Raw genomic sequence first — 16766 nt, 5'->3', positions numbered from 1 at the left:
CACAGCTTATATTAGGCTCCAGTAATGGAAGAAAGCCTATTTAATGCCCACCACATGCTGTCCTACTTTTGCTGTTTAATAGCTGTGCCGTTTAATGCTTAGCTCTGGCGAGCATGCTCACTTTGTATTTGTTCTCCAATTTGGTAGGAGTTGGAATGTGGCCTCTCCTCCTGAAGGTTGTAAAGTGCTTGCATTGAGGGCATGGTTTGGTGCTGGAGTCAATACGGCTGAGTTCCAGGAAATATTTATACTTGATGATGTCGTTGTGTGGCAGATTGTAGAGGATGGTTGTTTCATCCAAGTGTTCATTGCACTCAGTGATGGGACATTTTATATCTGCTTGCCCCAACTGCACCTGTATGTAAAGAGAAGGGTAAAGAACAGATATATAACCTCTTGCCTGGTAGATCTAACACTTAGTGTCAACTATATAAAAATAAACACTCAAAACACGTATTTATAGATTTGCAAATAAAATTCCTTTAACCTGAAACACCCTAATAATCCACAATCACCATGACTTTCTAAAATTATTTTATTTTACTGCAATCAAATACCATTTTAAAATATTTTCCATAAAGTAATGTTGTCCCTTCACTTCCCAACAGAAACATTACTCATAAATATAGCAAATGGAGTTTGAGTTTTGTTCCTGTTTGAATTCAACTGTGGGCACACATGCACCTCATTGCCCCAAGACTGGAAATTCAGTATCTAGTCAGTCTACCAATATTATAAAGCAGCAGACAATAACCTTCTCTGTACTCCTTTCTCTTGCAGATAGCTACATAAATAAGAGCATAGGAAGCCAAAGCAGATGGCAAAGAGAGCAGATAGTAGAACATACATGGGGACTCTTCACCTCTAAGAACTCCAGTTCCATTACCAGTAAATAATTTTCTCCCCAGCAAAAGAATACAGAGGGACAAACATTCGCCAGGACTTCCAAACAGTATACTAAGAGGTTGGTGCAAATACACTGAATTGTAAGAGGTCTTATTGAAAGGTTTACATCTGAGCACACCATCTTTGAAAGAAGTGAGACCCACACTGCTGTTCACACATATCAATGAGATATTTTTAAGGGAGGCTAATGACGTTGCATGGGCACCAGCTGAACAACTTTTTATTGGAAGTTCGACTAAAGAGCTCCATGCCACCTCAGATTCACTTCACATGAAAGTTGTATCACAAGTTGCATCACTCAACAAAAGAGAGGATCTAAAATTATAACGAAGAAACCAGACAAACTATTTTTTCATACCATTTACAACTAAAACAAACAGCAAATGAAACTAGCTGAAGATGCTAATATTCCACCTTAAACCAAGAGCAGTAGAGAAAAAAAAATGAAGTAACAGTCAGTCCCAAACTGCCACATATATACCTTCAGTTTGGTGTGTGAGGATGGTTAGGGCATGTTTGCCAATGGAATGTATGCTGCTGGCAAAATGTCTAGTCTTGGGTGCATACAGCACATGCACATACAGACAGGAATGCACAGAGACAAGCACTTGAAGAATTTACTTCTCATGAACGTTTGCCAGGTCTCAACGTAAAAAGCCACACAAACCAACACCAGTATGTGACCCAGTGAGGATGTAAATACTAATGTTTTAACTTCCACATTGCTTCGAAAAACACATTGCTGCATTACTGTGCTATGCAATGTAAGAAGCCAAAGAATGTATTTTCAAAGGTATGCAGAAAGTATAAAAGCAAATTTGCACAGAGAAAAAGGAATCCATCTTTTAAGACTGAATATAGATTTACACTGGTTTCAGAAGCTCTGGGCTGCTTTTTCTGGATCAGTGCTCTTACACCTACTTCTGAAGATTCTGCTGTCTCTGTCAACTTCTCTCTGTTCTTTGAATAAAGCAGTTAACTTAATACTGTTCAATCAACACGCTTTAAAAAAATGGAGTCAGCAAAACAGATGTAAAGGTTTTGTCTACTGGCAGTCACTGCTGCACTCAACAAAAATGCACTGAATTAAATTGTACAATCCCCCATTTTATACTTGTAAAAGGCAAAGGAACTCAAACCACAATTTTCAAACATGGGTATCTATCACTAGGCACTGAAATCAAATGCTTAATTATCTACTTGGTTATTTATGTCTGAAAGTCCATGCATAGATAATTTGCTTGATGTCACTGCATAAGCTCAGAGAGGACAAGAAGAGAACCCTGATCTGACTACTGTAAATCTTACGCCTTCACAAGAACATTTTCCCTCCTAGTATCAAGTGTGTTGAAAGCCTCATACAAACATAAACTAGTTAATTTATTTTCCCCATTACAAAGTTGAAATTCAGCCAACCCACCACTTAGTTGTGACTAGCTTGTCACATCAGGGTTCTGACTTCAAAGCAGTTTCATTATTCTGACCTCACATCTGGTTATTCATTGAGGAGAGAAGCACTGATGGCGATGTTTTGATTAGCTTAGTGAAAAAGGCAAACAATGCCCAGAGCTGATTCTCTTAAACTCCATAGCATTTGATATGGACATAAAACCCCCTTTATGAAAGGAACTGCTTGGAATCACAGAAAGAATGATGTTCAAAGTTTCATGAATGTAGAGGGCTTTCATGCAAGTTTTAAAAAAAACCCACAGGTATATCACATGTATCCGCTTCAATATCACAGGGAAACTACTTTTTTTTTAATGTATTCACAGATGCCAAAGATTTCAACTTCTCTAACTATAGCAAAGACTATTAGACCTCCCAAGTATTTTGTTGTTTCTAAGTACTTGAAACAGCTCCACTACTACTTTACAGCCCAGGTGTAAGATGCATGTTCCAAGCTGCCAGGAGTCATCCCAGATGCTCTGTCTGAAAGTCCTTTTAAGTATACCTTGGTGTGTCACACACAAGGAAAATCAGAATGGCTAGTGACATACACTCCACCAAACAAATCAGATTTTGTTGATCCCTGTACCAAATGTATGATCATCTAGTTTCGGTCATTATATTGGCATATAGGGGACAGGAGTTCTCTCTTCCACAATGCCTTCTCTCCAAGGATCTCAAAGCCCCTCCACAAGCATTAGTTTCTACTCATCTGCAGAATTAGGTCTCAATACCTAATGGAGGTAATGAAATAATGGAGTTATTACTGTATTATAGTTGGGGTCCCTGTTGAAATGAGAGGCTGTGACCTGCAATATGTAAAAACTAAGCATATGGCATCACCAAAGTGATCTTCCTGGAAAGTCAACAAAATAATGTGTAAGTACTCATTCTGAAATGAAATGGCACGCAGGACAACAGGGACTTGATAGCACTGCTGCTCCCTGCAGTTGGAGAAAAGAAGAGGGTGCATGAAAAGATTCATCATCGTCTTATAAAATGGTGCAAGTAAGTTGGAGAACTACTGACTGACTGGAGCAACATTTAGGCATGAATGGGTACCACTGTAGCCTGATCTTTTCCTCTGCTTCAAAGCATTCTCAAGCAAAATCCTCTTGGAGCCAGTCTACAGCTGGGTTGTACTGCTGTAACTGTTTTGATTAAAGGTATGACTGTTTTTCCTGACAAAGGAAGATGCCTTATAACTGTCGCGGACATGTCGAGTTAAACGCCCCGGGCGAGAACAAGGAGGTAATAACACAGAGGCAGAGTCCCTTGGCAATTAAAGCATAATGCAAAAAGTTTTATTTTTGTACTCACGTTGGTAGTGAGGCTCAGTTTTCTTAAAGCGGTAATCAGTTATTGCTGTGGTTACAGGTACTGCAGTTGTTCGCTCCCCTGGGAGAGATCGCTTATTCGGGATACAAGGGGATCGCCCTAGGTTTTGGATATCGGTGGGCGTTCGCGAGGTTGGAAGCAGAATTGACCAGATTCCACCCTGCTCGTTTAGTCTCAGACTCCAGCGTGTTCTCTTCCGGGTTTATGATTTATAAGGCTACCACGCCTGTATGTATCCCTGTAAGCCAATTGGCTTCTAGTATTCTGTTCGTTCCCTTATATGGCGGTCTCTCCCCAGGGTTTGGGGTTGTGCTTAACAGCTAAGGCAAGAAGCGTGGTTGGTTACGAAATGGCTGCGGCTGTTTATCTGGGAGTGAGTACTACCCAAAATGACAGCTGGTCACCTGGGAGTAAACAAGTGTTACACAATAACCAGTATAGCTCATTTCAATTTCTAAACTGGAAAAAGTTTTTCCTGTGGTAAAACTGAATATGGTAAAGCTCAAGAGGTTTGCTGCTTTACGTTAGCAAACAAAGCAGCAAAACTTACTGTATTTGCTTGAGCCTAAGAGAAGGCTTTCCCCACCCCCATTTAACATGGTGGAAAAGCCTCTTGGAGTCAGGGTCAGAATCAGAGCTGCACCATCCCTCCTCCCCCCCCCCCACCACTACCTCTGCTTACTGCTGCCTCCCACAGCCTTTGCCCCACCTGCCCCCCTGGCACTGTTTACCTTCTGGTTCTGGCTCTGGCTCTAGCCCAGGGCATAGAGCACATGGTTGCTCCAGCACCAGTCCAGCCATGCAACAGCCAGGGCCAGGAGCCACTAAAACCGCTGCTGCTTGGCCGGGTTGGGGCCAAAGTAACCACATGCTCCATGCCCCAGGCTGCAGCAGGGCCAGAGCCGGAGGGTAAGTGGCAGTGGAAGCACATGCGGTGATTGGGCAGAGGCTGAGGACGGGAAAAGAGAAGGACCATTAGTGGGGGGAGGGGGAGGTGCCAGGGGGTGCAGGCACTAAAGCACACAGGCATTGGGGGGTGGGGGGGGAGGAGGTAAGTGGAGGGGGAATAGGCAGCAGTGGCAGAGACTAATTTAAGACCACCCTCCAATAATTAGATTCTAGACATAGAAAATGGAAAATTGTCACAAATTTATACATGTCTAGAATCTTATTATTGGAGGGTCCCCTTAAGTTCAGAGTCACTTTGGATTTGGGTAAATATAGTAAGTTCAGATCAACCCTGACATCCACAGTTTCAACAAGCTACTCATTTTGAGTGCCAACCTTAAGGCATCTGAAAATGAAAATCATTTTGGGCCTACTAAGAAACCGTAACACCAACCAACACCAGTCAAAGGGAACAGCATGCAGTCAACATATAATCTGATAATCAGCTTGAATTTGTGTTGTTGGCTTGAATGCCTAAAAGACAACAACCCCCTCCCCCCATCCCAAAAACAAAAAAACCCTTAAAGTTCTTTCCCCCTTTTAACAATTCCTGCCATGTGAGTATTAATTTACTTTGGTCACTGATTGTGATGAGTACATTCACCTTATGAGGGGAGTAGGAAGAGAGGGGAGAAAGCGCACAAAAATAAAATAAATTTAAAAAGCCATACTAAAATAGCTAAAAACGAGCAGGAAAGAATTATTAAGATCTTTATTTTTCTCCTGTTTTTCAGATGCTTGTGTCAACACCTGTTTTATTAATAAAAAAAAAAGGTGTTAGTCTATTGCAGTGGCATTGAATGAATTTTATTTTTTTTTGTAACTGATGTGTTGCAACACCTACTCTCTGAAATTAAGCAGGTTTCCATGCACACACTCCAGGAATGCTCTTACAGATTCCAATAACTTTTTTTACCTCAAAAGCTTATATTCAATTTAGTTAAAAATGGAAACAGAATACAAACTAATTATAATGAACTCACATGGTACCAAAAGAAAAATCCAATATTAAAAGTTAGTCAATTTACTGCATCATCCTAATGGGGGTGGGAGGTAGGGAATAATTTCAATGTTTAGATTGTTGAAAGCAGGGGGGTTGTTATAATGAGGTTTATTGTAGTTGCTCAAAATTTAGAAAATTCAGCCCAGAAATTAATAAAAACTGAACCTAAGTATGTGGTTTTGTGGTGATGATTGTGCTGGGGGGAGGGGTATATGGGAGAAGGGGGCAGGTTGACATCCTTTATAAGTTTTGTGAGGTTGGAATTGCTCCATCGGTCCTTTAAATCACACCACTGAGTTTAGTCAGTCTCACAAAAATTAGAGCCACCCACACAAATATAAGATTTTCCTATTGTTTTCAGCATCAGAAAAGGTTTCTGCATTTTAATTATTGATTATATTTATTTCACATACAGTCATGAAGTGGATGTTTTGTTATTCTATCTTATTTTAATATTTTATTCCTTTTATATGTTATTTTATCACCTTGTATTTTAAGCTGCCCTGAACCTTTTTGGGGAAGCGCATCATATAAATGAAACCAAGATATTCAATCAACTATAAATTGCCTTATTAATTCAAAGTCCGTGTTCCATAGTAGTCACTTCAGCTTCAGTTACAGATGAAGCCAATGCTGAATGATACTGCTGCTTTTTATCACAATTACTGTACCTAAGGTAGAGTGACAATCTATAAAAAGAAAGAGTTTTAAATATAAGAACTCATATTTCTGTTGGTCAAACAAAAGAACTGCTTTTAAAAGCCAAGAGCCATCTAACGCATATCTCAATAAACCACAAAACTTCTGAGTTGAGAAAACTTGAGCCCTAACATAAATAACTATGTATTATGAACTTTGGAATTCAGTAGTTTAAACAGCATGGCTAAACAAGCCTATTCTCTTGCTCACATTTTTAACCACCAAGATATGGAAAATATTCTGCCAAGAAGTCAAGCCATAGTGGAATACCACATCACAGCCAGAACATCCACTCTAGTATCAGCAGCATATCTATAAATCAGAGAAGGGTCCAGCAATGTATCTTGCCTCTTCTACTAATTATGAAACCAGTACTTATCAGGCATTAAGTAAGTGGAATGCTAAAATAACCCTGCATTTGTAAACTTCAGGGATACAAAGTTACAGATCCAACACGGTTAGAGAGAGCACAATAAAATCTTTTAGGTTCTAAAAACAGCAGTTATCTTCTCTCTTCCTGGGTTATTTTTAAAAATGCAAAGTCCTTTTTTCTCAGGATCAGTTTGCCACAGCACCAAAATACTGTATTTAAAACCTTTCCCTTACCTTTAAGAAGCCACTGTGTATTAAAAACTACTTCTCAGTAAACACAACAGCATGGTGTATCTTCACAGCTTGAGGGATGACTTGGATTCATCTAATCGCAACTGAACTTCAGCAGAGTGCTAAATGTCAGGCACCATTCAATCATCAACTGTGCGTCTCTTTCTTCAGGCATCTCAGGAGGTACTAACACAAGCTTATAATTCAAAGCTTGAATGTAGGGTCACGTGCCTTCTATTTTATAAAAATACTAACATTTAGAACACGCCAGAACAGCAAGGGGTCAAACTATTTCTACTTTGCCTGAAAAAGGCTGTTTATGTTGAGGGAAAAAATGCAGCACTTATTATTCAAGAATCCTATAGAACCAGTAACAAACCACAGAAGCAGAGGGCACCATAGTTTTAACATTATGAAATTTTCTTCCAGCTTTCTTTTAAGGAAGGCTTTGTTACATACACAGAATGCAAAATTCCTCCGGCCTCAGAAGCACCAAGGTCAGCAACAATTTACACCTTTGCACCTTTCAATTTCACTCTGCTGAAATTGAATGGAATATATAGTCAGGCCAGGGTATGTATGGGAGACAGGTTGTTCCTGAACTTTATGCAACATTGTACCCTAAAATATGGGCATATAAAATGGCATCTTTCTGCTCAAGTAGCCTGCCTTGTGTTTAGAGATATTTGCTAATTTCACCAAATAGAATAACCATTTACTACTTTTCTCTCCCACTAGAACCCCAGGCAGCTGAGAGGGAACCATGTGCTAGCTCAGTGGTTCTCAACCTATTTTGTATCAGGACCCATTTGCGAACATCAATGGCCAGTCCTGACCCAGTGCCCCTCACTCCTGACCCACTCCCCCTGCACCCCAAGCTAAGTACAGATAGTTAAAAGGCCTGAGGTTGAACCAGTTCAGTCTTTGCAGGTTAGTTTGCAGAGATTCAACTGAGAAACAACTGGACACACCTTTGATTCAGGAAATGCAGCCACATTTTGATTCAGGAAATGCCTGCAGTGGCTCAAGCCAAAAGCCCAGGGTGCTAGAGCAGAGCTCTCTGGCATTTAGCCAGCATGGACTGTGTGTTCGCTTCCTCTTCCTGCTGCCCCAGAGGTCTCTGGGATTTGAAGTCCAGAATCACAACAGTAGGACTTTGCAGAGTTGCTTATCACTTCTTCTTCCTGCTTCCATGTCCCTCTGGGATTTGTAGTCCATAGTTGCAGCCAGCACTAAGTTTAGCAGCAGCACAGCTCTGTACTTGGGAGAAAGTGGGTTTAACTTGGGGGGGGGCAGTCCCTGCCTCTCTCCCCACCCCTTGCAACCCTTCTCTGCTTGAGCAGACAGCACAACCCAGCCTAGGGATGGAAAGCATGCTAGGATGCTGGGGGACTGTGATTTAACCTAAACCAGGAAGGAGTCTGGGACAGAAGTTTCATAAACCGGTTTGCCCCAAATCAGTTGTCTGACACAACATTCAACTAGGTTTATCTAAACAGTTTCAGCCATTTTGAAACTGGTTTATGTGCACTGAGCTTTTGTTCTGTCACAGGTTTAAACCAGTTTCTGATCACTTAAGCCAGTTTATGTGTACTGTCCCTAGCCCCAGTGTGCGAGGCATGGGGGAGCTGGAAGGCTGTCACCCTGCAAGGGAAAAACCATGGTTCCCCATGTTTTTCTTCTTTAAAGGAGAATCCATTTTTCAAGTTTGTTGATACATTTTTAAAGTTCGTTCGCAACCCTTTCATATGTTCTTGCGACCCACTTTTGGGTCACAACCCACAGGTTGAGAAACACTGCTCTAGCTAGTCTCTCCTGTCACTGAAGTAATTAAATTCCTACCACAGGCCTAAATTCTGCCGTTCAATACACATATGCAAACTTGCAATTGGGCAAATCAAAAGAATGTAGCTTCCATAACCTTTTTGAACTCAGGATGATAGAGGACTGAGGAACAAAGGTCCCTTCACATTGATTTTTTTCTAGTGGCACCTGTAAGCAAAATCCCTGCTTATATAGTGAACTTTTAACTCTCTGGAAAAAACTGCCAACACCAAAGAATACATTTGTTGTTTATAAAAAAGGGCTTTTAATGCATTTTTAAGCATCATGGTCAGGTAGCATTCAAAGGTTTCAGTCAGGATTTCTAGGCTGGCTGCTGTATAGACACAACTGAAGCAGGCATGAACCTGTGATACAGCAGAAGACAGACAGAGAGGGATTGACCAAAAGACTGTGCAGTCATCTAAAGATTTTCAAGTGCAAGATAAAATAGAGCAGAAAAAAGGCTGGTCTTCCTATATTTTAACCTTCCTAACAATTTCACCCTCAAACGCCTGAACCTGAATTTATATTCACTTCCCATTATTTTACAGACTATATTCTGTGTTTTCTTTTCATTTCCCCTCCTCCACAGTAATCCACACTACACTCTTTCCCCATTTCCTTTTATCACATTGCCCGCCCTTTCCAAAGCTTTCCTGTGTTGTCCTGTGGGGCCAGGCCAACTCTCAAGATCTCAAAATTGCACTGTTAGATAAGAGGATGTGATACAATTGCACATGTACACATACAAAAAAAATCAATTCAGTGCACACACACACCACCAATTCAGGCACATACACTTATCACTCATTCATATATCATGCAAACATATATATATATATTCATATGTCATGCACGTTTTATATGAGTGATCCATGTATGTGTACTGGATGTGTATGTGCCTGAGATGGTAGAGAGGGTGTGTGTGCATGCGTGCGTGCGTGTGTACTTGATTTCTGTATGTGCGCATGTGCAATTGTGTCATACCCTCCTGTCTAACAGCGCAATTTTGAGATCCTGAGCATTGGCCTGGCCCCACAGGACAACACCTGCAACATCTATTTGAGATGCACCACGCTACTTTTCTAAAGGCACAAATCCAACACCAGAGGACAGTTTGTTGCTAGCACTGAAAGGTGCCAGGAAGACTTCCAGGACCTGATGTTTCATCTATGCACCTATACCACAATATGTTAAAAAAAAAAAAATTAGTGCTAATTCACACTTTTGGTTATTTCAGCTCCTTACTTCCAAGTAAATGTTTCTTCCAATAAAAGAAATGCTTAAGTCAGTTAAAACAAACAAACAAACTGCACTTAAGTCAAACTGAAACAATACACTTAGTCCTAAACAAGCATGATCACCCAGACTTACACTGGAACAAGAAAAGGAGTTAATCCAAATAGATTTATTTATTATGGTGCAAGTGTGTTGAGTCAACCAATTCCCCTTCATACTGTTGCACCTCCTCACCTGTGAAGCAGACAGGGTGCTTCTGGAAGGAGCTGGAGAGAAACTCCTGCCCCCTTTTTTCTTGCAGCAAAGGAAGCACTTAGGGCCAAGTGCCCTACTTGCTCCAGGCATTGAGGAGTGACACTGAGCCATGGGACTAAGCCACCATCTCTCTTCTTCACAAAAGCAGAGAATATGACATATAGATTTTTCCCTATATTTGCTTTTTGCTTTTAATTTTTTCCCCCAACACATCATACAAAATTACTGCTAAAGCCTCTGCAGTACTTTATATCCTCTGCTTACAAAAGCAGAACACATGAGCAAAAAAGGGCAGCTGCAATATTATTAATACGATTGGTACAACCAAGGTTTGACCTTTCGTCTCTGGGAAAGCGTCTTGAAGCACTTTACTATGCACATTTCAGTGCTGACCGCAGTTTAAATTCACTACCACATCTAGCTTCTATACCTTCAGTTAAAACTTAGGTTGAAATTTCAACCCTAACATGCTTGCAAGCGACTAAAAGCACAGACACAGCATGTTAGCAGCACCAGGATTCTGTTCTCAAATAGCTGGTGATACCCTTCCCCTCCATTATTAAGCATATGTTCACTAACTTGACTTTGTCATTTTCTTTTTAAAGGACAACTGCTATCCAAGAGCTTTATTTTCTTAGATCTCGCCTGAAATAAAAGTGTTGAAATCCAACAGATTGTTTCTCAGGGCTGAAAAACAAGGACACCAAGTAAAAGTAGGAATTCCTTCTATTTTAAGTGGTAGCTCCAGAGTGCTTCAGAAGTGCTTCTATCTTTAGCAATTGGCACAGTAACTCTAATGCTGGTCCATTAACCAGAGCAACTTGTCAAACATCATTAGTTGCTTATCTACTACTACATAAAACTAAGAGTGGATGCCCAGCGATAGTATTTATCTCTGTTTTGCATCAGATATTAACAAAACTCCTGTATGAACTAGTGAGTCAAAGATTGGCAGAAGTCACATTTTATTAACGCACGAATAGTCAGGTAGTCCTGAACAGCCTCCCTCGTCTCCCACACATATGGCCTTTGTTCATTTGTCAAGGACAGAAGAGAAAATGTATTGCTCATGAATGGTGCCAGCAGATCAGCCCTGAGTTTAGTCACAGAACAGTGAAAGCACAAACAGAGGCAGCCCTGCCAAGGTCCCAAAATCTCAAATCCGGAGGGATCACACTTCAGGTCTCATACGTATTCAGTATGAGGTTGCCAACTAGCTGCCAATTCATACCAGCTGATTTGTGTTGTGGACATTTTTTCCCTGGGAAAAGAAACCATCATCTCATTGTCTTTGGGCAACATAGAGTATGAATACAGAATAGCATTGCTAATCCACTGCCCTTACCTACAAATGCTCATTTGTTCCATGCAAGTGTTGCACATTTGCACTAATGCATTTGCAATAATTTCCTCATGTAAATAAATAATTAAAAAACTGACATGGTTGTTACTAGGAACTTAAAATCTCCACACAAGCAAAAACCTCTCCCACTCATTTCCTAGGTATACAAGCCCTGAAAGACACCATATACTATACCCTCCAACAGGACATTATTTTAACAAACTCAAGTCAATTTCTACACCAGCATTTAAAGTTTTTTTTTTAAATACTTTATGAAGCCAAAGATATTCCCCAATTGCACTACTGTCACAATAAAGGAACAGTAAAATAAAAATTTAAGAAATCAACATCTTGAAACAAAAAACACATTCCCATAGCACGTTACCAGACAAAATCTTTGGAACCAAAATTTTTAAAAGTTAAACTTTGCTTATGTTGATTCAGAAGTTGAAGCAAATTCCAGAGTTGAGCACCATGCAACACAAACATCTCACCAGCAAACCACCATTTAAATATAGAAACTGTTAACACAAACACCTCTACTGACAACTTCTCTGGAAAAGGAGCAACATAGTTATTTTATAATAGCAATTGTCCATGTGGACGAAATCAATGCAGTTGTAAGGTAAAGAGCTGCCTTTGTTAGGTGTGATGATCTGCAAAGCGTATTTTAGAGGTACACCATAACTCAGGGGTAGACAAAATAGAATCTGTTGGCAGTTCGTATCTGGCCTGCAGGTGGATGACTACCAACTCAATGGATCTGGTCTGCGAGCAGCTGGTGGTTCTTGCTGCCACGTGACGCCGGGCGGGCAAGTGCATGCACACAGCAGAATCAGCCCTTCACACAGCTTTGGCCAAGCTTGCTGGGTTTCTGCCATGCCGGGCAGGAAGCAGCACCAGGTATGACATTGCTCACAGGTTCTACCTTGAGGCTCTGGTACCTGCCAGCTGCGCCCACCTACTGTGGCAGAAGTCCCCATCTGGGTCCACAGCTGAGCTTTGGTGCTTCTGGCAGGAGAGGGAGACAGAAAGGGATGTGGCCTTCAATAGGTCTCCAAACTTATTAAGTGGCCCCCCAGCTAAAATAATTGCTCACCTCTGCTATAACTTGTCTATTATGGATTATTTCTCAGAGGGAGAGGGAGTTGCACATAAATCGGTTTAAGTGATCTGAAACTGGTTTAAACCTGTAACAGAACAGAAGTTCAGTGCATGTAAATCAGTTTCAAAATGGCTGAAACTGTTTAAGATAAATTTAGTGAATGTAGTATCAGATCAACTGATTTGGGTCAAACTGGTTTATGAAACTTCTGTCCCAGACCCCTTCCTGGTTCAAGTTAAATCACAGTCCCTGCAGCATCCCAGCATGCTTTCCAGCCCTGGGCTGTGCTGTGCTGTCTGCTCCAGGAGAGAAGGGTTACAGGGGAGGGCAAAAGAAGGGACTGCGCCCCAGGTAATCCCTGGCTGTGGTCTGGGGCTAGGAAGGGGGGGTTAAAACCCCCTTCCCCTGAGTACAGAGCTGCCCTGCTCTACTAAACTTACTGCTGGCTGTGACTGTGGACTAAAAATCCCAGAGGCACATGGAAGCAGGAAGAGGAAGTGATGAGCAACCCTGCAGAGTCCTGCTGCTGTGATTGTGGAGTTCAAATCCCGGAGATCTCTGGGGCAGCAGAAAGAGAAAGAAAATACACAACCCATGCTGGCTACATGCCAGAGATGTGTACTCTAGCACCCCCGGATTCTGGTCTGAGCCACTTCAGGCATGTGGCTGCATTTTCTGAATCAAAAGTAAATGTCTGTTCACTTCTTTCTCAGTTTATTCTCTGCAGCTTAGACTAACCTGCAAAGACTGAACTGATTCAGCCTCAGGCTTTTTGATTGTCTGTACTTAGCCATAAGGAGAGAGAGAGAGAGAGAGAGAGAATTTAAACCTCTTATATGCCAAAGGAAACTACACAAGTTCTTCCTTTCACCTTCCTACCTCCAAACCTAAAGTTACAATAAAATTATGCACTTTACACAGGGGGTGTGGCATGAAGACAGAAACAGGTGCATAATAGTTTTAGTTCCACTACACCCTCCTCTCCACTTGCACTCACCCCCAAGAGTTTATTATGGGTAGTTAAGTTCAGAGAGAGAAAGCACATATACATATATACATTTTTTTTGCTCAACTGCCCGTAATAGACTCTTGGTAATAATGAGGAGATAACACTGTTGTAGACTTTCTTCCCAAGAGACAAGCTCAAACACTATCACCTGTGCCCACGTGTTCTTCATGCCTGAGTCCCTGAAGAACTATTACTACAAAAGGTGAGTGGGTCTGGCTCCCCTTCACTACACTTTTGTGACTCAATCTTAAGGGTAAGATAATGATGTGTTACAAAAGTCTATGAATTAATGGATTTTCAGGGAACTGAGCAGGGTGGAACAGAACCACAGTGAGGTGCTGAAGCCCACTTAGAATCTGTTCCTAATTGTGCTCAAAACAATACATATACTACATTATTCTTGTTATTATCACCTAAACCAACTATTAAGAGAACTCAACTTTAAACATCCAAATCAAGTAATTCAGGCCATCTCTCTCAATTTGTGCGCCATTAGTTGCAAACATTTATTTGCTCATCAGATTTGCCAAAACAAGAGGGAAGATATCAAAGAACAAACTGGGTATCTCACTCCAAATCTAAAACTGAAGAAAAACAGTTCATCTCTTTCTAAATGTCAAACTGTACATTGCACTCTCTTATATATATAATTAATTAATGAATATTTTAACAACAATGCAACTTGGCATATTCTTCACTGATGAAAGCATTTAGTGGTTCCACACACTGAAATAGACTTTTGTAGTCTTCAAAAGAGGCAGGTAGAACATTTTTGTTCTCCCCCTATTCCCTTCCCAAAGTATAAATAATTCACAAAAAAAACGTACTCAGAAAGGTGAGCAGGAGAGAATTCAAGCCCGAGCCACTTCAGGACTTCTGCTCTCATCTATCCAGGGTATATAAAAGCAGAATTCTACATGGCACCCCTAAAATGATCTCTTTCCTGATGTTCTCCTGGCCTCTACAGACTCTTCCAGGATATGTCGCAGAGCACAAACTCAAATCTCAATGACATCTAGAATCCTGAAGTAGAGGTCTGCAGCATATATATTTAGGGACATCATTTAAAGAACCCTCTGGAAAAAAAAAAAAAAATCAATCCAGATGTGTATCACTATTGCATATATAAAACACATGTGTGTGTGTCAGAAGTGACACTTATTTGAAAGTGGTTTATTTAAAAAAAACAAACACAAAACAACAATGACAACTGCTCAATTTTTCCTGTTTTACTGTTGTTTTGAGACTCAGACCCAAAGATGATGTAGGGTTGGAAGACGAAGTAGAAGGAATGTTGGCAACAAAGCTGCTACTAAAGTTAAATGTTTCATGATCTAATCCAAATCAAAAGGTTTAAAATAGCAATTTCTGCTGCCTGCCTTTGTTAAGTATTATAAACATGCATCTGTAGATTAACAGCCTGAAAAGGTATAGTAAAGACTGCATCTCATTAATGAGTTTAAGTGTTTTTCCAGTTTATTAAGCTAAACTTTAAATTTCTAAATTTAATTTAGATTAGCAGCTGCTGCTCTCTGGCTTCTCATGTACACTGGACAGAGAAAAGAATTCAAATGACTTTAGGTTAGATTCCTGGCTAGTATTTCAAAATTCGCAATGAGGAAGAAATTGTTCCCCTTGCGATGACCCTACTGTGCTAAAATAAAACTGCTATTCTGTTATTGAGAGGGAGAACTAGAATTTTCAGGATTATAAAAGGTGTAAAACTGAAAATATGTTTTTCCTCCAGTATTTCCTGCTCCTATCCCTCCCAAAAGGTCTCTCAGGCTTGCACATTCCTCATAAACATTAGCTGGGGTTAGAACAGGGTTGGGCAATTATTTTGGGCAGGGGGCCGCTTACCCAGTTTTGGCAGACTGTCGAGGGCCGCATGGGTAGTCCCACCCCTTGACAGGTGCCCCACCCCCTGGTAACCAACTTGGAACCAATGTCCCAATGTCTTGGGACCAATGCCCCAGGGCCAGCACAGGTAGGGCGCAGAGTGGGGTGCTGGCCAGCAGGGGTCTGTGGAGCCAGGCTGGGCTGCACCAGCAGGGAGGGGGAAGCTGCCTCATCTCCACAGAGCCCCTGCCAGCTGGGACCCCGTGCTCCTGCTACCCTGCTCTGGGCCCCACCGGCACTGGCCCCAGGACACTGTTGCAGGCCCTGTGCTCCCGCTGGCTCCCCACCCACTCACACCCAGTGCCCCCCTCCCAGCCCCACGGTACAGGCGGGGGGCAGTGCACAGCCCTGACCCCCTGCTCGCCAGCAGGGAAGAAGCTGGTGCTGCACCCGGGCAAAAGCAGCCCCTTGCCTGTGCTCCCTGCTGAAGGCGCTCACAGCCCGCGCAGGGCTGTCCAGGGCAGGCACAGGCAACCTCATGCAGGGCGCTGGCCATGGGGTGGGCAAAGGGCCACTTTTCCCTGTGCTCAGCACCAGCTTGTAACCCGCCCCACTGCCAGCTAGCCTGGCAGTGGGGACGGGTTACAAGCTGGTGCTGAGCGCAGGGGGAAGGGAGAAAGCAGCCCTTCCCCACCCCATGCCCGAGGTCCTGCGCTGCAGACATTCGCAGCCTGCCTGGGGCAACCTGTGCCTGCTCCAGACAGCTGTGAGCACCTGCAGCAGGGAGCACCGGCCAAGGGGTGGGCAAGGGGCTGCTTTTCTCCACGCAGGGAAAAGTTGAGTGCGGGGGCGGAAATGGCCTGCCCCCTGCCGTTGGTGCTTGCAGCCCTCATTGGACTGTCCAGAGTGGGCACATGCAGCCCCAGGTGGGCTGTGAGCAGCTGCAAAACGGGGCACCAGGTATGGGGCAGGGAGGTGCTGCTTCCCCCTCCCCTCCACTCCTTCTCTGTCCGGGGTCCCCCCCCTAACCTGAGCTTCCCATGCCAGGGAAGCCGCATGATCCCAGGCCAGAAGCCCCAGCTTGGGCTTCTGACTGGGGGGCGGGGCTGGGTGGTCCCCGCTGTTGTGGGAGCCCGCTAGGCTTCTCCTGGGCCCTACTGCCCTTGGTTCCTGCCATTTTTTACAAGAACCAAAGGCAGAGAAATAT

The 16766-nt window shown here is 42.4% G+C and overlaps 1 protein-coding gene across 4 annotated transcripts in view; it reads right to left on the bottom strand.

Annotated features, from left to right (window-relative positions):
- The window catches only part of RNF217 (ring finger protein 217), a 91382-nt gene that overhangs the window by 49951 nt on the left and 24665 nt on the right, over positions 1 to 16766 (bottom strand). For 3 of the 4 annotated variants that reach the window (XR_009464395.1, XR_009464394.1, XM_059733471.1), the window contains exon 2: positions 122 to 355. The exons of the other annotated variant lie outside the window; for it this stretch is intronic. Coding sequence is in view for 1 of the 3 variants with exons in the window: in XM_059733471.1 (XP_059589454.1) it covers positions 122 to 355 (234 nt within the window). In the remaining 2 variants the exon portion in view is untranslated. The remainder of the gene's footprint in view (positions 1 to 121; positions 356 to 16766) is intronic. 4 annotated transcript variants of the gene reach the window in all.

The sequence above is a fragment of the Alligator mississippiensis genome, chromosome 1 (genome assembly GCF_030867095.1).
Source record: "Alligator mississippiensis isolate rAllMis1 chromosome 1, rAllMis1, whole genome shotgun sequence".
NCBI classification, from domain to species: Eukaryota; Metazoa; Chordata; order Crocodylia; family Alligatoridae; genus Alligator; species Alligator mississippiensis.
This window is presented reverse-complemented; position numbering and strand designations above follow the sequence as displayed.